The sequence below is a fragment of the Balaenoptera musculus genome, chromosome 18, assembly GCF_009873245.2.
Source record: "Balaenoptera musculus isolate JJ_BM4_2016_0621 chromosome 18, mBalMus1.pri.v3, whole genome shotgun sequence".
NCBI classification, from domain to species: Eukaryota; Metazoa; Chordata; class Mammalia; order Artiodactyla; family Balaenopteridae; genus Balaenoptera; species Balaenoptera musculus.
Window position 1 is genome coordinate 9,131,453 of NC_045802.1, and position 24,937 is coordinate 9,156,389.

At 41.1% G+C, this 24,937-nt stretch overlaps 2 protein-coding genes and 1 non-coding gene across 7 annotated transcripts; all 3 read right to left on the reverse strand.

Moving 5' to 3' along the window:
• On the reverse strand, nt 1–24,937 carry N4BP2L1 (NEDD4 binding protein 2 like 1). 5 transcript variants are annotated; one of them, XM_036831190.1, is made up of 6 exons: nt 24,516–24,602; nt 18,538–18,604; nt 5,876–6,003; nt 5,478–5,566; nt 3,506–3,582; nt 1–2,384 (listed from the first exon to the last, which is right to left on the reverse strand). In XM_036831190.1, the coding sequence occupies exons 2-6, from the start codon at nt 18,561–18,563 to the stop codon at nt 2,126–2,128; spliced, it is 579 nt and encodes a 192-aa protein (XP_036687085.1). In that variant the 5' UTR covers nt 18,564–18,604; nt 24,516–24,602; the 3' UTR covers nt 1–2,125. The 5 variants fall into 5 exon arrangements, with proteins under 5 accessions (XP_036687085.1, XP_036687084.1, XP_036687087.1 ...); XM_036831189.1 differs by lacking the exon at nt 18,538–18,604 and having other exon boundaries at nt 24,516–24,909; XM_036831191.1 differs by lacking the exons at nt 3,506–3,582; nt 18,538–18,604 and adding an exon at nt 3,388–3,456 and having other exon boundaries at nt 2,214–2,384; nt 24,516–24,918.
• LOC118883986 (transmembrane protein 186-like) lies at nt 12,779–16,816 on the reverse strand. Its single transcript, XM_036831195.1, has 2 exons — nt 15,142–16,816; nt 12,779–13,637 (listed from the first exon to the last, which is right to left on the reverse strand). Exon 1 carries the CDS (start codon nt 16,411–16,413, stop codon nt 15,775–15,777), a length of 639 nt encoding a protein of 212 aa, XP_036687090.1. The 5' UTR covers nt 16,414–16,816; the 3' UTR covers nt 12,779–13,637; nt 15,142–15,774.
• LOC118884483 lies at nt 14,119–14,250 on the reverse strand. Its single transcript, XR_005017315.1, has one exon. It is a non-coding gene; the product is annotated as a small nucleolar RNA SNORA16B/SNORA16A family (small nucleolar RNA).

A 24,937-nucleotide genomic window follows, 5' to 3' on the forward strand; every position in this document is an offset into this window, starting at 1 on the left:
AGTGTTCAAAAAATTATATAAATCAGGAGCCATGGGCGTTGAAAGAAACAACAGATCACTTCTGGGTGGGATACATACAGTTGGTGGCATTTAATCAATGATTTTTATGTTCAAAACAGGCAAATATACTGGGAAACTAAACTATTCTTCTGAGCTCTTTAAAAGCTCTGGATCTATAACCTGGGACTACTTCTCCAAAGCAGCCCAGCCCAGGTGAACCAGAAACCCTAAGCAGAGAGTCAGAAGTAAATCAGGAGGGCTTGAAATCTGATCCTTTAGACTGCTCCTATGGAATCAAGGAAAGGAATTCCCATCTGGGCTCCCTGACACTTCTCGCCTCTGCTTTCCTAAATGAGTCAAGCCATCCAGATTGGCCCAGTTCTGCAGTGACCACATTGACTAGGATACCCAGGACCACCTGGGCCTGGAAAACAGGGGTATTGTTATGTGGATTATCATTATTATTAGAAGATTATTATGTGTTGATCTTGGATACACAGAATTTAGCCAGAACTATACCTTAGATTCATTCAGATTTACTAAATTTTAGTTTTGTTGGCCAAACTTTGCTACTCAAAGGAGACACCAATTTTTAAAATGTTAATGAAGAAAAAAATTACATTGTTGACAGTCATCAAGATGTTGACTAGATTTCAATGTACTAGATAGATAATGGAATATGAAAGTAATATAGTCTTTCTACTGTGTAGAGATCAAATAACAATAAGTAAAATATAAGGTTGCTTTTGTCTTTACCTTTATGTCTCCTATTCATTAAAGAAGACTGGTAAATAAGGTTATAATATAGAAAAATTGGTTCTCAATATGGTAGAATTCTGTGGAATTTCTGTAATTAAGTTTTTTATATTCTTAAACCAAAAAAAAATTAGATTCAATGACAAATCCATATAAAGCAATACCATATGTAATTTTTAATAACCATAAAAGCACCATTATATAGAACACTTAAAATAATACTTCACAAAACATTAGAAAGAAGCTGTTGGCCAACAAGAAATAAAGCATACATCCTACATGGTCTTATCTGTGGTCTCACACCAAATTAATCTGATTCCAACCTTTTAAGATTTAATTTGGATTCATAAATTCACTATTAGTATAAGAGTTGTGGTAGAACTTCGTCTTAATACCACATAAAACACTGAGATTGCTCTTAAGGCGAGCATGACTTTTCCATAACTCAATATAATCTACAGCCTGGGATGCTTCATTCCTTGTACTCCCAAAACTTTGGAGCTGCCAACTGATTAGACACATGTTTATAGGCATAATTTTAAAAACTGCTTAATTATTCCTCTTAAAAATTAGTGTTTTATAAAGGCAGGCTTATTTTATTTACACTATTAGCTCAACAGCCAAAAGTTATTCAGGTTTAACCCTGTTCAATAAAGTGGTAGTTAAAACACAAGATATGACTTTAAATAATGATACTGATTTTCCTAAGTAGCTTGTATAGCTATTAAGAAAGATTTTAACAGACACTTCTAACAATGATACATTGCTAAAATAAAGGAATAATTTCCCAAGGTGTCCTGCTTTGAAGGACAATATTCCCTTAGGTGTGTACTTTCTGGCATATTCATTTTAAAGGAAAATCAATATCATCATTTTAGCCACACATCTCACATTTTTGGATACATGGATGATCAAAGTAGCAATGGCACTAAAATTTTTCCTGCCTCCTACTTCTCCCCGACCTTTCCAACTTTCCTGATGGAGATGAATTTCCTGAAAAAATAGATTGCTTCAGAGAAAAGTGGTTCTGAAGCTTTATATTATAAACACTTTAGTTCATTAATGAGCCTATGTGGCTGATTATGTTCTTCAGTATGTTCTCAGGTTTCAGTTTTAAAGTAATTCTTTGTCTAGAGAAAGGGACTTTGTTTAATCAAATCGGCAGAATTCTCAGCATCAGACCATGCATATAGGATCACTTTAACAAATGCTTGTTGAAGAGGAATGTAATGACTTCTGCTCAAAAACTTTCAGGTTTGACTATTTACACTGGAATTAGAGCTCTGACTACAACTGAACGAAGAATAAATACCAAAAATTGAAGTAAAAACTGATTTAGGAAAATTCTGAATGCCTGTAAGAGAGACCTCTAATACCCATGGTGACAACCACCCCTTCTGTTAAAGGAGCTCTCATTAGTGAAGCCGCCATGCGCCCTCCGGTTTGGGAACTCTGCGTAGGGGTTCCAGTACCCTGCACCGTCGGAAGGAGATGCATTGTTCCTGTCCTGGTTTCTGTTCGCTCTGCTTGGTTTTTCGGCATGCAGCACACTGTAAAAGGTAACATCATGTTCATACCGTTCTTTCATTCGGTGTATTTTCTCTCTTGGGACTCCATGAATGTTTCTTCTGCGTGGGGAAAAAAAAAAATGCAACTGGTTAGTTAAGGCAGCATATCAAAATGATATAAATTCTTGTATTTTACAAGTCCTATATTATTACATAGATATGCACTCCCTATTCTCAGGATGGAACTCTGACAAAAGCAAAACATCGTGTTAAGCAGTTATCTTTCAGGCTCAACTCCTGTTTTTCATGCTGCCCTGCACACTCCCAAACTACCCTGAGGCTAGCAAAGAGCTAAAGCTTCAAAAATGCTTTGTTTCTGGAAATCTCAATTCTGTGCTTCAAAACATAAAAAAGCACCGTGAGATCTTTTTATTATGTATTTGCCAATTTGTCATGCATATATCTATAATCAATTATGTCAGTCCTAGATACTACTAGATCCTTACAAAACCAATATTCTTCAATTCTAGTGGGCATGAGAATCAATTGGGGATATAGTTTGAAATGTAATTACCAGAGATTCCATCTATGGAATGGGGTCCATGAACTAGGACTTTAACAACCACTCAGGTGATTCTGATGGGGGTGGTCCACAGATCCCTTTGGAAACACTGTCTGCTTATAACCATAAGATGAACTAGACTTATTCCTAAAAAGTAAATTCTGATCTCACTGGTTACTTTAAATCACTGACATTATCAAATAGCACAGATAGTGAATATCAGAACCCATGCATTCAGTCAACAAGTTAGTATTATTTGGACATTTACTGCTTTACAAACTAGAAGCAGCATCTAGACCATAAATGAACCACAGACTGTTCAACATCTAAAGATCTTTGTTTAGCCTAAGTGCAAAAACATCACTCACAAGTGCAATCCCATGCAGAGGAAAGTGCTTTTAAATGTTCATTAATGAAGCATTTTAGCAGAATGTTAAATGTGTCCTTTTGAAGGACCAAGTCCAAGCCAAGATTTAGCATTTAGCATTATATTAGAAAACTGACCCCAAACTAAAGTCTTTCACATTAATAATTCCAAAGTTATCAATTTCCAAGAATTACCATTTCTGGCCTGAAAACTACCATGTCCATTTCCAGCCTGAAAAGATTCTTTTGTTCGGTCTGAAATACCTGAAAATAGCAGGATACATAATGAGGAACTAGAAAAACAAAGAAGTACCTTGCTAACTCTTGAACGTTGAATTTCCAGCGAGTGTCAGGTTCTCGGAATATAACTTCATAGTTATTTTCAAGTGCCTGATTTTTCAAAAGTACATAAAACATTGAAGACATGGTATGTATGTTTGGGAATGTTTATGCTGCCATTTAACATTTACTACAAATCTTTTCTAAATTCCTTTTGTTTAACCAGTAATCCAATGCCTTAGTTTATGTTAACAAAAACAGTTGGTACATTTCCATACTTAGCCACTCTCAGATTATATTATGGTTCCCAATGATAAACTGTGAGTACTTCTATTTACCATGATGGAAAATTACAAAGGTTCTTTGTTTTGAACATTTAAAAAATAGATAGCTGAACTAGTTTTAAATGCCCTGTCCACAGGAATGAGGAATGAACTCCAATGGCTTCTCAAAGTCCCTTATGTGACTATCATAGACTCACTGCTGTCAAATGCCTTGGGCTATTCCTCATACCTTGGTTTAGAAAGTGAGAGTGCCATAGGCACAGAGCTTGGGAAACAAAAGTGGTTTCCACATCCTTTACATATTCTTCCCTCCAAAAGTAGCTCTCCCTGCTATGCAATATAGTTTGGCTCAATTCACTGTGCCCCATTTCCTTGAGTTTAGAAAATTATTCCCATTTCCATTAGAAACATCAAACATCGTTTACATTCATAACTTGACCACTACTTTTTTTATCTCAAACTGAACTTTCTATTATCACTATTTTTTTTATTGTGTTATAAAATACAGAATGAAAAGAACTAAGTAAGCAGCTTTCCTCTTCATTCTTTAGATGGACAGTTCTAATTTGGGAAGGATATCAAATATCATAGGTGGAAAATATTTAATTTCTGGGTCTTACTAATAGCTGTGGATGTCTGGAAAAGATTGTGCATGTCTAGGAATTAGAAAATAGAAAATAAAAAGTAAAATGACTTCCCTTAAGCCACTCTCAGTTAACCCGACTCTTGGTTCTGAGTTGTGCCTTAATTAACGTGACTCTTCACGTCCCTATTCATTTCTCTCCCAAGTGGATGCTCGATCCGTGAACTGAAGTAACCACAAAGTTGATGCTAATTTTTCCTACATTCACCAAAGTCCCACAGTCTGGGCCTAAATAAAACTGATGAAAGTACAGTTAGAGAAAAGCACACCTGTATGTAAGCTACTTTGCCCGAAATGTAAAAAGAGGCTTAAAAATAGACTGCCATGAGCCCAGTTATAGAGATATTCACTTTACAATTAGCCAAGTAGGGAGAATACTCAGCTCTCTTCATCCTGCCCCTGTATGTTTCTGGATCTTTTCTATCTTCTGCACTCAGTAAGGAATGAAAACTTATTAGCACAAAAGATGAAATATGTCTTAAAACAGATCAGACATATTTCAAAAATAAAGAAAAATGTGCATATTGCTTTATTCATCCGTTGTTCTGACAGTAGACAGCTGAGCTGTGACCTTTATATGTGCATTTACATTTGTATTCTAATATCTTAATAGGGTTACAGTGTTAATCTGTTTTTAAACTAAGCATTTCCTTGCCCGAGAACGTCCACGCAGCAGCACTACACAGTAGTGAAGTCCCCAGCGTGGCAGAGACAGGAGTGTGCTACGAACAACATCTACAAGCCCGCTGGTGGCGCCATCTAGTCCAACGTTTCCTGGCAGGTTTCAGCGGATGCTCCTATGTATGCCTTCCCTTAGGAAAACAATCGAGACAGAAACGCTGTCAAGAATTCAGACCAAGGACTATTTTAAAAATGTACCCTGAGGTGGTATTAGCATCTCAGTAAATTTCAGCCATTGAACAGCAGAGAAACACTAAAACCTCTTTACCTGCTCCCTGAGAGAACAACTATTAATGAATATGAGATCGTGGAAGATCAGAAAAAGAAGAAAGAACAAATGTTTCAACTTTCTCACAAAATGTCCATAACTGAAAATTCACAATGATACTTCTTCCTACCATGACTGCATAGGGCTTCATTTCCCAGGCGTGGAGGTTGGTATTATCAATAATAATGGGGGATATGCCATTCCTCATTGCTTTTCTTGCTGCAACACAATGTTATATAACAGTGAACAACAAGCAACAATCAGAGAAGGGTGAGCGTACTCCATATTTTGTTATTTTTATTACAGGATGTGCTCATTACACAACTTTAATACCACCTATTTCAGAACCCACTATCAATAATTTTCTTTTTCCTGGAATCTAGGGAGGTTACACTCTGGCATTCTGTTTGGGGGAAAAAATGGCAGAACTTTAGATTAAGCTCCTTCCATAAAGCTTTTTCATTTTGCAGTAACTACAATCTATGTGCACAATAGGATTTCCCAGGGGTGTGGAAAGGAATTTGTCACCTCTTTTCTGGTTCCATTCATGAGCTTCCTCCAGGAAGTCAGGATTGAACTCATAGGCACCATCTTCCCTGAAGAAAAAATCATCCGTGCTGAAAATCAGGGCCCTGGGAAAGTCGTGTTGCAATTGTCTGGAAAGTGGGGAAATAAGAGATTATTTTATGACCATGCATTTTCACAATATAAATCATTTCCTTCCATCTCCAACATTTAGCAGTTTATGAGACCACCAGGTTTGAGTTGTTGAATCTCAAAAACATGAGATGCTTATTCTCTCTAGAAGGTATCACTTTCGTAGGGGGAAGGAGAGGGCTGACGGGACTGTGTGTGGTGCCCAGCTCTTGAAACTAGGAAGTGCTGGTCACCACCACTGACTTCTGCAGCAACCAGGAGTGACTCCAGATGAACCTTGGAGGCTACGCTGCGGGTGTGACAAGAGTCATTCCTTGTGGGCACAGCCCTTACTGCCATTCCTCTGTGATGCACCACTGCCCACACCCTCATGCTGCAGCCCCTTCCTGCATCCCCTCACCTGTCCTGGGTCCCCTCGCCTTGGAGATCTGTTCTCCATAAGGACCCATCTGAGATAATGGTTCTTGCTGAGGTATGAAATGTAGATTAAAGTGATGTGATGTGTGTGCTACCTCTATTAGGTAACATTTTAGCAGTGACCTAAACCGAATTTTAAAGCCACAGCAGAAGAAAAGAGGCAGATTCCAACATTCCCCATGCCTTCCTAAACCTCTATCACTCTCTCTAGATATGAAAATATCACAGAATAAAGAAAAACCATCATGGAGTTCCCCCTTTAGAGCAAAAAAAAACCAAAAAACCATATTAAGTTCTGCACAAAATAAACTTCACAGAGAAGATGTTCCCACTTGAAATCCTTATTCAGACTTTTCTGGGGAGAAGATGGCTATTATGCTAGATAGGTAACTGGCTAAATCTCTGAGCCTCTTTTCCTCATCTGTAAAAACTGTGCATAATGTCACCTATCTCACTAAGTTAGGATGATGACTTAATAACTTGGGGAAGCGCCTCGCGCAGCACCTGACACAATGAACGTATGTTTATTTCTCTTCTCCTTGCAGCACTCACCAGCATAATTCTAACATCAAACAAATTCACCAGGCAAATAGAGTACATAACAAAATGGCCATGCTCAGAATAAAAAGATATTTAAAAGTTGGAGGAAAAAAATGTTGGAGGGTGACAAGGGCAGGAAATGTAAAGAGAAAACAGAACTATTCAACTCTGTTTGTTCTTCTCCATCAAGAATTCTCTTTAATCAGGAAAGAACGCAAGGCACTGAAACCACAGATAAGGAAGCGCTTGGGTTGAAACGGTTGAAACACTTGGGTTCAATTCTTGACTCTTCCACTAATCAGTCATGTGATCTCTCTCTAAGCTTCTGTTTTCCTGACTGAAAACTTGTATAATAATCTCTACCTATTAAACAGAGCTTCTGGTAAGGCTCAAATGAGATGAGGTATGGGAAAACATTTTCCAAGAGGTAAGGCACTTTACAAATGTAAGGTATGTTATTTTATTAATAATAAAAACAAATGAAGTCAAATTTTCCAACTAAGACTGTTTACATGCCATCATAGTAAAGTACACTGGAGTGTGTACATAATGGGAGAGGTGGTGAAGAAAATGTGGTCATTTTAAATCTACCACAGATACAGAAACTGACATGAAAGAAAAGTATAAAGATCTGATGAAACAAATTTGCATAGTTTCCTTGTAAATGTCTTTTTGATTTTAAAGACACTCAAACTGAAAAGCCCAAATCATAGATCCAAACTTTAACCTCCAATGAGAACAATTATTATAAAGACACCTTAGAAGAAAATCTAAGGGCAACACTAACTGCATTTTCAGGTGTGTGTATTTTATATTTGTAAATGCTTTACAGTTTTTAAATTATTTTCATCAATATTATCTAGTCTAAATCATGAAAGCTTCATTCAGAGTTTAAATAATATTGTGTAACTTATTTTCTTTATCTTTTGTGTACTACGTTAAGCAACTCTGGATATTAGTTCCAGGACTTTTTTTTTGATATTCCTTCTAAATCTGGTTTCATTTGTTTTCCTATTAAGTCTGCCACTTATAGGTTTTGTTTTGCCATTTTCAGAGTTGAGTTTTTCTTTTCATAGACATAGCCTTATCTACTCATGTTTTCCACTGTAGCCTACATGGTCCTCCTAACAAACAGGAAGGCAAAAATATGAGTGTTTTTCACCTTTACAACTCTAATGGAATGTGGGGACAGGAGAGGAAGAAAAAGCGGTCTTCATGATCTTACTGAATGATCATTCCTTCGAAAACTTGTTTTATCTTCACCTGAATGTTAAATTAGCACTGGCAGTCATGGTACATCTTGAATATGCAAGACAATAAAAGCTGTCCTAGCTAAATGAAAAACTGATTAAATAGACAATCTTGAGAGTCTCAAACTTAAGTGGAAGCAATAAATACCATTCCATCAGCTTCAGAAGTGATGAGGATAATGCCCCAGCTCTAGCTTTCTTTATGGTGGTCAGGAGCCTCATGCATTAGGGAAATTGAGAGAATGAAAATAAAAGGGAAAAAAATAGAAAGACAATTACATCCACATAATTTTCACCTCCGCAGCTCCCCCCAAATTCACTTGAAAGCACTACTATGAGAGAAACTCAGGCTCTAATCTTGATTTCACAACTTACATCATTCTTTTATTTAATAATAGAGAACCATGGGAATATATTTAGATATCTATTAGTTACTCCCCACTCGCTGACAAAAAAAGTCCAACATTAGTATGTAATTTTGAGTTGTACCCCTAACTTTTTATTATGGAAATTTTCCAACATGCAAAAGTAGGCAGAATAATATAATCATTCCCCACGTACCCATCGTCCAGCTTTAACAATTATCATCATATGGCCAGTTTTGTTCCATCTGCTTCATACTTCATTTCACCAAATACTGCATCAGCGTTCAGATTTCCCTGATTTTCTCATAAACATATTACTATAATTGGTTTGTTTGAATCAAGAGCTAAACAAGATCCATACACTGTACTGGGATGCCATGTCCCTTGTCTCATTTATTCCATACTTGCCCTCTCCTTTTTATTGCCACCTGAACTTTTCCCCCCCAACCTTTTACATGTAGAAAAGGTTCAAACCTATAGAAATGAGTTGAAGGAATAATACTATGAACACTCCTTACCCTTCACCTACAGTTGTTAACATTTTGCCTCATTTATTTTACATCTCTTGCACATGTATTTTTGATGTACCATTTAAAAGTAAATTGCAGACATCATGATACTTTGTTCCTAAATGCTTTGTCAAGTATCTTCTATGAATAAGAACATTCTCCTACATAATTATATCACACCTTAAAAATAACATTAATTTACATTATTATAATTATAAATTATAACAAACATTATATATACTATAAATAAATTATAAGTGTATTAATCTACATTGTAATTTTATATTATAGCTATTTATAATAGCTAATGTTAATAGATATTTTTAATTTAAAATTTTAAAATTTCCTTCATGGTACCAATAATATCTTTCATAGGTTCAAGTACCGCATTTGGTTATTATGTCTCTTTGGTGTCTTTTAATCTAGAACTGTCCTCATGTCTTCTTTGGTTTCCCTTTTTGAAGAGTCTAGTCGGTTGGCTTGAGACTGCCCCACATTCTGGGTTTGCATGATTGTTTCCTCATAATTAGATCCAGGTTAAACATTTTAAACGTACAGAGGTGATGTTTGTGTACTTCTGATTGCACATAATGACCGTTTGTACCATCGTGCTAAGTTTGACCGCTTGGCTAAAAGGTGCTGTCAGCTAGATCTCGCCACTGTAAAGGTGCATTGCTTCCCTTGTAATACTATGTAATGTTGGTGGGCGGGGGGTGTGAAACACGAGACTCCACGTAACATCCTGTTACCCAACAACCTTTCCCTCAACGATCTTTACATTCATTGCCGATCACTGCCAAATCAGTTATTACATTGGGAATTGCAAATACTGATCATCCCATGTAATTTCTTCTGTCTTTACTAGGCGGCATCGTCTAGTAAGGCAGAGCTCTCTTTCCCCGTCCCCTTTTAATAATGCTTACCATCATTATTCTTTATGATGAGCAAATGGCCCCAAATCTGACCAGCAGGTACCCCCTTCAAGCTGGCTCCTGTGTCTTTGTCTACACCAACCTTAAAAATACTACTTTTCCTTTCTTATTAGCAAAGTAATAACATATTCAAGGCAAAATATTTTGAAAGAGAAAACTGCAAAATAGGAGAGATTCCTATATTCCCCCACTTAAAAATAATTATTAATATTTTGATCCTTTTTCCAGGAGACAGACTTTCTTTTTTCTTTTTCTCTCATCTGATATTTTGTTACATAAAAACAGAAACATAATGTAGAAAATACCAACTTATTTTCATCAAACTTATTTCCACAGCAATTATTTCCTACCTCACGAAATATGACTCTGTGCCATTATTTTTAATGATTATGACATAGTTATTCATATGGATGTACCATAATTTACTTAACCAATGCTCTGTGGGGTTAGGTATTTAGTTTGTCCCCAACTTCTTTGATTACCAGCAAGTTTAAATACTTTTTCTTATGCGTGCTGGTCATTTAGAGATATTCTTTTGTGAACTGCATTTTCATGTCCTAATAAAACCTCCTTATTGGGAGGTTTATGGCTTTCTTTTTAAAATTCTTATTAAGTACATCAATTTCTTTTTAATTTTGTTTATAATGAACTCTAACATACAAGTCTCAGTTATTAGAAGTTTTCTTAGTCACATGTATCCATCTTTTATTTTCTACTTTCTGTCTTTGATAATAAATTTACAACAGTCTTTCCCAACCCAAGATTATGTAAATATGCATCCATGTTCTATTACATTTTACTCCCCAGTCCATCTAAAATTTTAGTTTAGTATGTGGCAGTGGTTAAGACAGAATGAAAATGGACCCCTATCTTAAACCACTCACAAAAACCTGAAATGGAGTAAAGACTTAAACATAAGACCTGCGGGCTTCCCTGGTGGCGCAGTGGTTGAGAGTCTGCCTGCCGATGCGGGGGACGCGGGTTCGAGCCCTGGTCTGGGAGGATCCCACATGCCGCGGAGCAGCTGGGCCCGTGAGCCACAACTGCTGAGCCCGCGCGTCTGGAGCCTGTGCTCCGCAACGGGAGAGGCCGCGATGGTGAGAGGACCGCGCACCGCGATGAAGAGTGGCCCCCGCTTGCCGCAGCTGGAGAGGGCCCTCGCACAGAAACGAGGACCCAACACAGCCATAAATAAATAAAAATTGTAAAAAAAAAATTAAAAAAACCACATAAGACCTGAACCATAAAACTCCTAGAAGAAAGCATAGGGGAAAATCTTGACATTGGTCTTGGCAATGATTTTTTGGATATTACACCAAAAGCAAAAGCAATAAAAGCAAAAATTAATATGACTACATAAAACTGAAAAGCTTCTACACAGCAAAAGAAACAATCAACAAAATAAAAAGGCAATCTACCAAACGGAAGAAAATATTTCCAAATCATATATCTGATAAGGGATTAATATCCAAAATATATAAATAACTCATATAACTCATTAGCAAAAAACAAACAATCCAATTAAAAAATGGGCAGAGGATCTGAATAGACATTTTTCCAAAGAAGACATACAAATGGCAAACAGGTACATAAAAAGATGCTCAACATCACTAATCATCAGGGAAACACAAATCAAAACCACAATGAGCTACCACCTTACACCTGTTAGAATGGCTATCATCAGGAAGACAAGAGATTAGAAGTGTTGATGAGGACGTGGAGAAAAGGAAACCCTTGTGCACAGTTGGAAGGAATGTAAATTAGTGCAGCCACTGTGGAAAACAGAATGGAGGTTTCTCAAAAAATTAAAAATAGAACTACCATAAAATCCAGTAATCCCACTTTTAGTTATATACCCAAAGGAAGTGAAAACAGGATCTTGAAGAGTTATCTGCACTCCCATGTTCACTGAACCAGTATTCACAATAGCCAAGATATGAAAACAACCTAAGTGTCTGTCAATGGACAAATGGATAAATGTGGTAAATATATACAACGGAATATTATTCTGCCATGAGAAAGAAGGAAATCCTGCCATTTGTGACAACATGGATGAACCTTAACGGCATTATGTTGTGAAATAAATCAGAGAAAGACAAATATTGTATGATCTCACTTATATGTGGAACCTAAAAAAGTTGAACTCATAGAAAGAGAGTATAGTGGTGGTTACCAGGGGCTGAAGGTGTGGGAAATGGAGAAAGATTGGTCAAAGAGTACAAACTTCCAATTATCAGATGAATAAATTCTGGGGATCTAATGCACAGCATGGTGGTTATAGTTAATACTGTTATTATACACTTGAAAGTAGCTAAAAGAGTAGATCTTAAATATTCTCATCACAAAAAAGGAATGGTAATTATGTGGCACAGAGGAGGCGTTGGCTAACAACAGTGGTAACCATTTTTCTTTCTTTTTTTTTAAAAATTAATTTATTCATTTATTTTTGGCTGTGTTGGGTCTCCATTGCTGTGCGCAGGCTTTCTCTAGTTGCTGCGAACGGGGGCTACTCTTCATTGCAGTGCGCAGGCTTCTCATTGCGGTGGCTTCTCTTATTGCGGAGCACGGGCTCTAGGTGCGCGGGCTTCCGTAGTTGTGCCTCACGGGCTCTAGAACGCAGGCTCAGTAGTTGCGGCGCACGGGCTCAGTAGTTATGGCTCGCAGGCTCTAGAGCGCTGGCTCAGTAGCTGTGGCGCACGGGCTTAGTTGCTCCGCGGCGTGTGGGATCTTCCCAGACCAGGGCTCAAACCCGTGTCCCCTGTATTGGCAGGCGGATTCTTAACCACTGGCCACCAGGTAAGTCCGGTGGTAACCATTTTTCAATATAGAAATGTATCAAATCAACATATTGTACACCTTAAACTTACACAATGTGTTAATTACACCTCAATAAAGCTGGCGGGAAAAAAAAAAAAAAGACCAGTGACTGGTACAGCTGGATTAAATCCCAGGCTTCTGGCCTCAGAGCTATACACTAAACCACTGTGATAGAGTGCTATAAAATAAACAAACCACATTTATCCTTTTCTCTAGTGACATTGAGGTTGTTTGCAATTTTCTCTACCATGAACAACTTTTCGTGAACATCACTGTGCCAATCTCCTTGTGCATATGTAGAATGTCTCCTGAGGGTATATACTCCAAGTGGGATAGCTATGGAATCCTTTTTGTTTGTTTTTTGAAAGAACAGAGCAGAGCAGATGTTATTTAAAATTTCCTTCTTTCCTTCAGAAAAAAAATTTTCTCTCTGACAGAATATATGTTCCATGAAGGCAGGGGTTTTTGTTTCTTTTGTTCACTGCTCTATTCTAAGCATCTAGAAGAATGTCAGGTACATGAGAGATAATCAATAAATATTTGGTAACTGTATGAATGTTTCTTGAATGTTAGGCTCTGTTGTCTTAATTATGTAAACTTTGTATAGGGTCCCAAACTGTGTGAGGAGAATTTCTATTTACTCATCTTTACGTGTTGAGAATTTTACCCAAACCTCAGATTTACCCCCAAAGAGGACTGGGAGAGAGAATTCTTAGATTCCAGCACTTCCTCTAGATGTTATTGGAATTCTCCTCAAGGACTTTAAGCTGGGAGGCAGGAAACAGATTCAGTGACCCAACAACCTGAGGAGAATGGGGAGGGAGACATGGCTGTAAACATCTTGGGCCAGTCTCCCCTGAAGCCCGGTGTGGCCTGCCCTTCTTGGTGCTGCCAACCACCATGGCACGGCTGAGCCCTGCCCTTGGAGAGATGGAGCTTAGCCATCACCAGCACCATGGATACTGCCAAGCCACAGTGGCTAAGTTGACTCCAGTGAAGAGTTCCCAGGCTGCCCTACTGCTCACTCTTGCCCTCACTCCTCACACCTCCAAAGTAGGGCATGTTTATGAGATACAAAACCAGACTAACAGCCCTCATGTGCCAGTGTGGCTCCACTGCAGTTTCTAGGAGAAATTCCTTTCATTATCTTGAATGTGAACAGCACCCTTCCAGAGAATCCAGCAATGCCACAGGTTTCCTCTATGTTTTACGTTTTCAACTCAGCCATGCTCTGAAGAAGAGAAGGAATCAGAAGCACACCCACCTCAGCACTAACTTGTTTTTAGCTGTGTTTTCCCAAAATGTCATAAATCAGATACAGACAACAGAATAGTGGCCAGACAGGAAAACTGTCACTTTGGGCTCTTTTTTGACTGCTGTTTAAATGGGAAAACAGCTGTATCTTTGATACTTATTTTTAAATCCCTCTTTAGGATAACTATTGGGTGAAGGAGATGGCACATGAAACATTTTCACATGTAAAACATAGGAATGGGTTTCTTATGAACGGAATTAAGAGAAGTTTTTTTTCTTTTTCTTTTTTTTTCCCCCTCTTGTCTATTTTCAACAGCTCATGCATTCTTTTACATTTCTCTTTATGTGAATAATCTCCTTTTTGGTTTTGTTGTTTACTCAAGACCCATGCTGATTCTGAGCTACCAACTCTTAGGAAGTTTCTGGCATTAACACATCCATCAAATATTTAGGGCTACTATGTGCCAGGCCTTCTTTTAGGGACTGAACAGAATAAAGCTCCTGATTTCATGGAGCTTGCATCACATCTCATGAAGCTTACCTTCTCATAAAAGAAATAGATAATAAACAAGTATGTATATGCCAAGTGGTGCTAAGTTCAAGAAAGAAAAGAAAGTCAAAGTAAGGGGCAAAGAAGGTTGGAGAGGTGCTACCATGCAGAGGGCCTTTCTGGATGGCAGAGAAGGCCCCTTTCAGACTCTTTTCTTCATCATAACCTTAGAAAGTATGGGTAAAGAACACTGAAATATCCTAGTTAAACAATACTTCAACAGGACTCCTTAATCGTCAAAAGTGGATGTAGGTGTTTTTGTCCATGAACATCACTGGTAAGGTAAGACCACTTTGTGCATTATGAAATCCTGAATCTCAGAAACAAATGCATGATTCTCTGATCCTAACGTCCTCATCTATAACATAAAAACACTCCATGTTAGGATTATTGTAAAGATCCAGTAAGCTAGCATATATAGTGCCTGCATACAGTCAATACTCAGTAAATTTGGGCTTTCTTTTCTGTCTCCATTACTGCCGTACCCTTTCCCAGGCTCTTACCTTGATCAAAACAGATAGCCTTCTCCCCAAGCCATGCCTGCAATGCGACGGAGAGCGTTATGAAGGAACAATCAGAGGTGAGACTAGTTTTCCTCTTATCGTACTATTTCCTCAATCTCACAGAGCCTAGCTATTTTTTTTTTTATAGCCGATTCACTTTGTTATAAAGCAGAAACCAACCCACCACTGTAAAGCAACTACACGCCAACAAACATGTTAAAAAAAAAAAAAAAAAAAGATGTGAAAACCAAGGTTCTGAGAGACTTGATAACCTGCCCCAGGACAGGGATTTGGAAACGGACAGACCCAAGTCTTCTGGCTCCCGCCCCCCACCTCTCTGTCTTTGATTTCACAGCAGTGTAAACTGTTCGAGAGAGCTTAGCATCTCTTCCTCCAAGAACTGGCTCTTAACAGAAACTTCTGGCCATTATCTGAATGTCACACACAAGTGCAGTTAAGAATCTGCACTCAGGGCCTCTTTCTAAACCCAGTTACTCACTTCTACCTCATGAATTTCCTCATCCCAAAAGACAAGTTCCCAGGGGCCCCAGCAAAGTCTCCAGCTGCCCGACCCCCTCCTTCAGCCCCGCCCACACCCTCAGGCTTCCTGCAGGAGGCCTGGCTCCTGCCCGTTCACTTGAGCTTGTCCAGCATCCCAAACACCTGTGTGAAACGCTCTCGGTCCAGGATGCGTCCGTAGCGCAGGGTGAGGTAGAAGGTCTGTTTCCCATTGTACTGCTGGATCCGCACAAACAGCTCCTGAGGCCGATCCTGGCTTTCCGTCATGGGGATCACGTCGGCCACAGGGCAGTATGTCTCCTGTCGCCGGCCCCAGAAGGTCAGGTGGGCCACCCGCAGCATGGTGCCCGACTCGTTCACGTACAGGATGCCCACCAGCCTCCGGAAGAAATGGCTCATCCAGCACAACATGGCCAGGGCAAAGCCAGCGATCCCGCCCGCCAGGCACAGGGAGTTGAAGGTCATGAGGCCCTGGGAGTACCAGTAGAGGCCAGGCGGCAAGGCCACCACCGTCAGGGCCGTCTGTGCCACCTTCAGCTGAGACAAGTACCCGAAAACCCTGATGGCATCAAACCGGTACACCATCTGAAATGTCTCTGTCTCTGTGCCGGGTGGTTTCTGCTTGGAGGCTGGTGGCCTGCTTCCCACCCACCTCCTAGGATCCTGCCCACTGCAGCACCACAGCTCGTGGGGAGCCCTTCCCCATGCATCTGGCCCTGGCGACCGCGGCACAGCTCGGAGGAAGGCAGCCATGACTTCAACGCCTGATGCCGGAAGTGCCTAGCTATCTTTAGGTAACTTGGAATGATAATAATTTCACACTGGGTTCCTCTAGAGTCCGAATGGGCCTAGAACGGTTGCCATTATATAGAGAAGAGCTCGTCAAAATGCCAAGAAGGAACCAGGGCACTAAGTTGGGTTATGTTATAAATATCCTGTCGTGTGAGCGAATGAGGAAGAAACATGAGATAACTCTGGGAGGTCAGTGTTGGCTATCTCTCCCCAACACATCATAGTCAGGATATAAATATGAATACTTATTTAGAAATCCAAATCTCATCTCTTCCCATGGCCCTCAATGGTACCACATTAATAAAGAAAATTGGGGCTTCCCTGGTGGCGCACTGGTTGAGAATCCGCCTGCTAATGCAGGGGACACGGGTTTGAGCCCTGGTCCGGGAAGATCCCACATGCCGCAGAGCAACTAAGCCCATGCGTCACAACTACTGAGCCTGCGCTCTAGAGCCCGCCAGCCACAACTACTGAAGCCCGTGTGCCTAGAGCCCATGCTCCACAACAAGAGAAGCCACCGCAATGAGAAGCCCACGCACTGCAATGAAGAGTAGCCCCAGCTCACCACAACTAGAGAAAGCCTACGTGCAGCAACGGAGACTCAAAATGCAGCCGAAAATAAAATAAATAAATAAGATTAATTCCTTGGTAATTTTTTTTTATATTAGAAGAAACATATCACCAATACTGACAAATAATAACATGTGGCTTCCTTACCCTGACAGTTGAAATCCAGGTAAACTAAGCCCGCTTAATAGGGCCTTTACCTGTTTTTTCATGAACAGTAGATCGAAACCAACCTCATTATACATTTACCACCTTACTCCCACTAGCCTCTTCCTTTGGTGCAGAAGAAAAAGCTCTGATTAGAAATAAGGAGAATTCATCGCTATGAACTTGATCAAGATATACAACTTCTTGAAATAATGTCATTTGCAGCAATATGGATACAACTAGAGATTATCATACTAAGCAAAGTAAGTCAGAAAGAGAAAGACCAATACCAAGTGATATCACTTATATGTGGAATCTAAAATACAATACAAATCAACGTATCTACAAAACAAAACCAGACTCACAGATATAGAGAACAGACTTGTGGTTGCCAAGGGGGAGGGGAGGAGGGGAGGGAAGGAATGGGAGTTTAGGATTAGCAGAGGCAAACTATCATATATAGGATGGATAAACAAAAAGGTCATACTGTATAGCACAGGCAACCATATTCAATATTCTGTGACAAACCATAATGGAAAAGAATATGAAAAAGAATAAATATATATATATGTGTGTGTATATATATATATATGTATAACTGAGTCACTTTGCTGCACAGAAATTACACAACATTGTAAATCAACTATACTTAAAAAAGGTATGTAACTTCTCAGAGTTTAGTGTCTTGAGCTTGGACTAGATGAACTCTGTGGGAACTTCTTGTTCATTTCCTGAGATCTTCCTATGAGAACATTCTTCCCCTTTCATTTCTTCCTCTATTCTTACTGCTTCTCTAATCACAACCACATCTGCGACACTATATTGCCCAATTCAGCAGGGTCTTCTTCCACTACCCCGACAGCTCCAGGACTGAGGGTGGTGGGGATTCTCCTGTGTTACCTTTCTAGTAAGTGATTGCGAACACACACCGCACAGTGTGTTCTTACTCTCTGTGAACATAGGAAGCACATATAGTACTCACTCATCCCAGCCTCCAAAGAGAGGCACTGCAAGGATTCTCAGCGATGGGGAGAAGAGATTCAGGACCCACCTTAGGAAAATTACTAAAAATATAAAAAGTAGCTTCTCCAAGTAGACCTAAGTGGCTAAAACTCTGAGATGTCACCTGCCTGATACTCTATTTTCATATACACAGACTTGGAATACTGCCAACTTCCTATTTTGACCTTGCTTTTATTTATGAGAGCCCTAGCCTCATAATTAAAAACACCATGGTCCAGGCCTGCTGGCTTAGAGCACTGTGGAGTGAGTACACTTTGGGGTCTAATTACTCACTACTTAGTTAACTAATCCCCTCTTCTCACTGTTTCCCGTATTTTTTTAAAAATTGTGTTTGTTTGTGAAGTATACCTTTGTCCCCATCTCTGTCCCATCATTGCATCACATCAGGAAAGCATCCTTTCACCTCCTTGGAAAGCTGTAATGCCAAGAAATAATGAAAAGGTATTTCTTTTGATGGAAAATTCCATGTCGTCCAGAGATAAGAATGAGGAGAAAAGACAGCTGTCAGTGAACATCCTTTGAACCTTCCAAATCCATGTTACAAACCATTTTTGATGGTGCCAAAACAAACTAGCACATTGCAAAGGACGTATGTCCTAGAGTGTGGTCCCCAGACTTTGCTTTGATACGTAAAGATTCAAAAAAATTCCTGGGACTGACTTAAGGTTGACAACTTTTAATTTTTCAAATAACGTCATTAAGAAAAAAAAAAAAGACTATACTATTGCCATTTCATTTCATTTCATTTCATTTCAAAAGGACAATTTAGTGGTATATCCATGCAAGGGAATGCTATTCAGCCATGAAGTAATGAGGTTCTGACACATGCTACAACATGGATGAAGCCTGAAAACATTAAGCTAAGTGAAATAAGCCAGACACGAAAGGACACATACTGTATGATTCCACTTATATGAGGTATCTAGAGTAGGCAAATACATGGAGACAGAAAGTAGATCAGAGGTTACCAGGGGCTGAGGGGAGGGCGGGAGGATGAGGAGTTATTGCTTAATGGGTACAGAGTTTCTGTTTGTGGTGATAAAAAATTTTTTAAAAAGATAGTGGTGATGGTCGCACATCATGTAATTAATACCAATTAATCGGACACTTAAAAGCAGTTAAAATGTCCACACACGCACAGAAGAAAGCACAGAGGTAAACAGACGTCCACAGATGTTTTCACTGAAGTCAGAGGATAGAACAGGTGCAGATCCAAGTGAGTTTATCAGTTCAGCTGTGGAAAAAGAAATAGTTCTGGATCACGTGCTGAGAGTGAAAGTGTCTTAGGATTGGAATCCTGTTTCTTCTCTCAACCCTGTACTCCTTTATCCAGATTTTAACATTCTCCATGATCTGGCCCTGGGTTTACCTAACCAACACACTCACTACTATGAACAACCCACTGCAGTCAAACCATGCTCCTCATGAGCCTAGAACATCCAGCTCTTTCCCATCTCCATCTCCTTATTCATGATGATAATCCTCTTCCTTTGTTCAGTCACATCCTCCTGGTCTTCAAGGCCAGTTCAAGAACCATCTCCACATGGAGGAGACTAGCTCTTCCCTAATTATCCTATCTTCCTAACCATGCTCAACTCCCCTGGCCTTGAACACCACCAGCAAAGAACAGGCTATTCCCCATGAGACTTTACTTACCTACAGCAGTGTACTGGTTATTGTCTTCCATTTGTTGGTCTTGTGTAGGCTCCTTCTCTTAACCTTATTTTGTATATACCTTACTAAGCAAGTGCTAACAGTCTTATAAGTACTCAGTAAATACTACTATTGTTGACTAGTGAAAAATTAACAATAGTTGGTATTTATATGGCCCACACATTCATCGGTGCTTTCACATTCATAATCATAGGATCCTTGTTGACCACAGTACCTTAAATCCTCACAATAAACTTACTAATGGAATATTAGCTTCATTTTAATGAAAAAGAACCTGAAGTGTTCAATTAAGTGCCCTATGCTAGTTCATATGCTAATTAATAAAAATTAATAAAATATTAAATTAATTAATAGCACCAAATAATTAAAATCAGTCTCCTTACAGATTAAAAAAGCTTCCTAGTATGTCCAATCGAGAATAAACCTAGGAAAGCCTTTTTATATAGAAAATGACATATTTACTTGGTTATTTAATAAATGCTCCATCACACAACCTAGGTCTATCGAGCCAAGTTACTGAATAAAACTATTTGCAGCTAACTTAAAAAGTTATTTTCACCTTTAAAAAGTTAACAAGTAATATGTATTTGTTGTGGAAAAAATGAGAAAATAACTCAGGGGCAAAAGTCTATATTCCATCCCACTGCCTAAAAATCAACAACTATTGTAACCTAGCAGGACCCCATGGGGGCATGCCCAGGACAGGCCTTCCCCCATATCCTCTGCTTTGGCTCCTCTCTCAAGTATCTAGATAATAGTATTTGACGCACATTTCCTGAGTTGTCTTGCAGATGTAAAAAACTCCCCTCTCCAACAAACGGAAGATGTTAACTACTTGATGACCATAAACACACAGCTCCAGGCCTCCTGGAGCCTAAGGACTGATAATGTTAATCCCTGTGATACCACCCTGCTACCTCACCATCAGCCAATCAGAGAACCGTGCACAAGCTAATCACATACCCTGCGACCCGCCCCCTCCACCTGGCTTTTAAAAGTGCATTGCCGAAGCCCTTCCAGAAGCTCAGGGCTTTTTAGGGCATGAGCCACCTCTTTTCCTTGCATGGCCTTCCAATAAACCTTTCTCTGTTCCAAACTCCGACGTTTCAGTTTGGCCTCACTGTGCGTTCGGCACACTAACTTGCGTTGACACTGTGAACAATATCTTTTTGCACATTTCTTTGAACAGAAAATGGGATTTTTGTGTATTTATTTGTAGTCAAATGTACATCTATGTTCTCACTAATGACTCATGACTTATAAGCCAATCCTCTATTTTTGTACACTTAAGTTGGCTCACATTTTTTGTTTTTCATATTTTTTTCTATCACATCAAAAACTCTGCTGAACATCCCTCTATCCTCATGCACTTGTCCAGTTATTGTCTTAGGATGAATTCCTGGAAGCAGGACTTACAGGTCAATGGTAAAAACCTATTTTTGAAATGCTTTTTAAATGAAACAGAGGTGACAAAACACATATAAGGGACAAGCTAAATTTTTAGTACTCTGATGTACTTAAAAACTTTAAACCAGATACAACTCCAACTGTTTTTTTTTTAACCTGTCCAAAGAATTTAAATAGATGGTTTCCACATTCCAGTCCCTGCAAACTATGAAAACATATAGGTGAAAAGCATAGAAATCTAACATTGATTTGGAAGACCAGATATATCCTAATTTCAAAAACATTTTTAATTCTTTAATCAAATGAGAAACAAAAGTTAAGCAGAAAAAAGCTGAACCCGCATTTGTAAAAACGGTCTCCAAGTTTTAAAGAAAAAAAAGTTTTATTCTTCTGATCTAAGAAATACATGTTCATTATAGAAAATTTGGAAAATACATAGAATAATGAAAATATGAATTTCCCAGAATCCAACAATACATAAGATAGGCTTACAGTTTTACTATTTTCTTACACATGTATTTTTTTGCCATTCTCCTTCTCTCCCCAACCTGACCCCCCAACAAAAAAGTGGGGAAGGCAGCTCCTTGAGGCACATGGCCTGTCACATCCACTACACCTTGCATCCTCCCTGCAGACCTCTCTCCTCGCTGAGCTGTGGACTGTCCTTGCCTACTTTCCTGATTTCCATGTAAATGCACAACCCACCCCAAAGCAGGGCCAAAGTCCTGTGCTCTCAGAACTGCCAATGCCCAGCCTATCAAGAGAACTCACAATGTCAACTCCCAGCTGCCTCCTTCACTTCAGAGCCAGACTTCTCCCTAAGAACACCTTGAAGGTTATCTCTGCTGATCAACATCTTCGGCAGTAACTAATGCCTCTTAAAATTTATACAGCACTTTAAAGTTTAACAAGTCTCTCATACACATTTAATCCTCACAAGAGTCCTCTGAAGTAGACAGAGCAGATAGCCCTATTTAAAAGGGAAGGAAACTGAGGTGCAGAGGAGTTGAGATCATAGCTAGTCAGTGGCAGAGCTTGGACCCCCCTGGCAGTCCAGTGGTTAAGACTCTGCACTTCCAGGGCAGGGGGTGCGGATTCAATCCCTGGTCGGGGAACTAAGATCCCACAAGCCGTGGGGCACAGGCAAAGGAAAAAAAAAAAAAAAAAAAAAAAAGCCATAAATTGACTCAAAGGTCAGAGCTCCTTACCTAGCAATTATTAACAAAACATTTTTAAGTCTGACAACTAGAAGTTAAGAGCGAGAAAGATCTTCAGTAAATCATCTAATTCCTTCTCAGTATTCACATGTAAAGGAAAGTAAAAAGAAAAGGCAGGTGATTGCCCAAAGTCACCAACTATTTTGTGATGAAGAGGATCTAAAGGCACAATCTTCAGACTCCCAGGGCAGTGCTCACGCCAGTCGTCCCTAGAGAGATGTTCTTTAATAAGCTGGACTCTCATCCGGTGTCTTCCGCTTAGCCAAATGTCAACCAGGAATTAAAATCCTAAAAGTGTAGAATGTTAGAGCCAGAAGGGACCTTAAAGACTACCCAGGCCAATCCACTCGCTTTAGAGATGAGGAAAGTGAGGTCCAAAACCCGTGGCTTCTGCTGTTCAGTTCTGTGCACCTTCCACTCACCATATTACTTCCCTTCTTTAGTTATAAACAAAATCTGGCCAAAGATGTTTACTGCCTTCTCGGACACAGTGTGTGATAGGCCACAGATCAGCAAAGCCAAAGTAAAACTGATTGGGATTTGATTTCAGAAGATACCTTGTTGGTAACAGATGCACCCACCATGACTGTATCATAAAATAACCACGTTCTGCTGGGTTCTAGGCAGGCTCCCCCATTCTCTACCCAGACAGAGAAAAAGGCCTATTGAAATGTGCGTGTTTCTTAGAAAAGGGTACCAATGGCCCATTGGAAGTCGCCCATCTCTTGAATCTGTGAAAATGTAGCAATCTTGTTTTGCTAAAGGCTTCTACTCCACAAATCAACCAGGAATCCTAACTAAAACTGGCAGCACAACACCAGGGCTGTCACAGTTCCCTGACCCTAAAGGACCCAGACCCTCCTCCCACGGTCTTTGTGTACCATTCAAATCCGCTTCTCAATGTGTGCTACCACCTTGATTCTTCTTCTTTGGTTCCACAGTTCGATGGCCAGTCCCATGGTTCTACAGCTAGCCTTACCTCTCTGGTGAGATGGAAAGCTCTTTGAGGGCAAGGGACCACTTCTATTGAACACATGCTACTGCGAGACACTGTGCTTTGCAGGGTAAAATACGGCCCCTACCTTCAAGAAACTTACACAAGGATAAACAAAACCATGTGCAAAACCAAGCGCAGCCACAGAGGTGTAAACAGGAAGCGGTGGAGCCCAGAGGGCGAGGATAATAAGCCTGAGTCGTAAAGGGCTGGTGGAATCAGTAGGAGAGAGGGCGGTAGAGGGCAAGCCGGGCAGGCAAACCAGGCAGGCGGGCCAGCGCCAGCAAAGGCAAGGAGAGAAACAGTTCAGCGCTGCAGGAACATCAGGCGCAGGACAGAGTGGAGGGAGCTGAGGCTGGAGCAGCGGGCCTAGCAACGTGGGCGCAGCAACGAGGCCGTGCAATTCGCGCTGACCCGATACGGGGGCCGCTGGCGCACCTCGCGAGTAAACCAATTTGGGCTCCCGTTGCGAAGCTGTGTCAATGACGGCCTCCAGTGGCCGCGCAACCCCCTCCCCCGGGCACCTGTGCGCCTTCGCAGCCGCCAAAGCACACGCAGGGCTGCCTCCCTCCGCCAGATTTTCTACGCGGCCGCGCGCCCGGGTCCCAGCCCCTGCCCCTGGGCCCCCGCTTCTCCGCTCAGGTTTAAAACGCCTGTTGCCGCACCGTGGCGAGTGCCTGCGTACCAGCGGGCGGCCCGGCGGTTTCCTCTGCAGTCGCCATCGGGCTTTCCTGAAGAAGACTGCCCGCGGGCCGCCGACCCCGCGCTGCGAGGCTGGGGGCGAAGGCTACCCGCCCGGCTGGCGCAGGGGCCGCGCGGGGGCCGGTGCCATCTGGGGCTCGCGCCAGGCGCAGTGCCGACAGCCGTCCTCCTGCGAGGGTGCAGCATGGAAACCAACGGGACGGGCCACCCGCGTCTCGAGCCCGCGGCCCGGCCGGCACCGGGTGGCCCGGCTTCCCCCCGGCAGGCTCGGGCCGGGGCCGGGCAGGGGGCTCGCTCGGCCGGGTCCGCGCGGCGCCCGGACGCGTCATTACCTGGCCAGCGTAGTTTTCCCCGAGCCCGGGAGGCCTCGCAGGAGGTAGAGGTGTTTCCGAAAGCTGTGGCGGCGCGGAGGTGTCCCACGCGGGGGCGGCGGGGCGGGCGGCCGAGGCGGCTGCTGCTGCTGCCGGAGGCTCAGCCTCCCAAAGGATTGAAGAAAACTCTCCTCCATGGGGTGGGGGCTGGCTGCGAAAATACTGCGTTCCCCTTCCTGAAGTCACGGTCTTGGCCAAAGCTGTTGTTTTTGTGGCTCTCCGGCCATGTGATAGATGGAGGGGCGGGCGCTCGGAGCCCAGCCCCTCCTTCCCACCCTCCCGAACTGCGCTGCGTGGGAGGGGTCGTCCCTACCTGGAAAGCTGGGGACGCTGGGAGACCGACAGCCGGGAAAACCTGGGCAACGCGACCTCCGCCCCCCCCC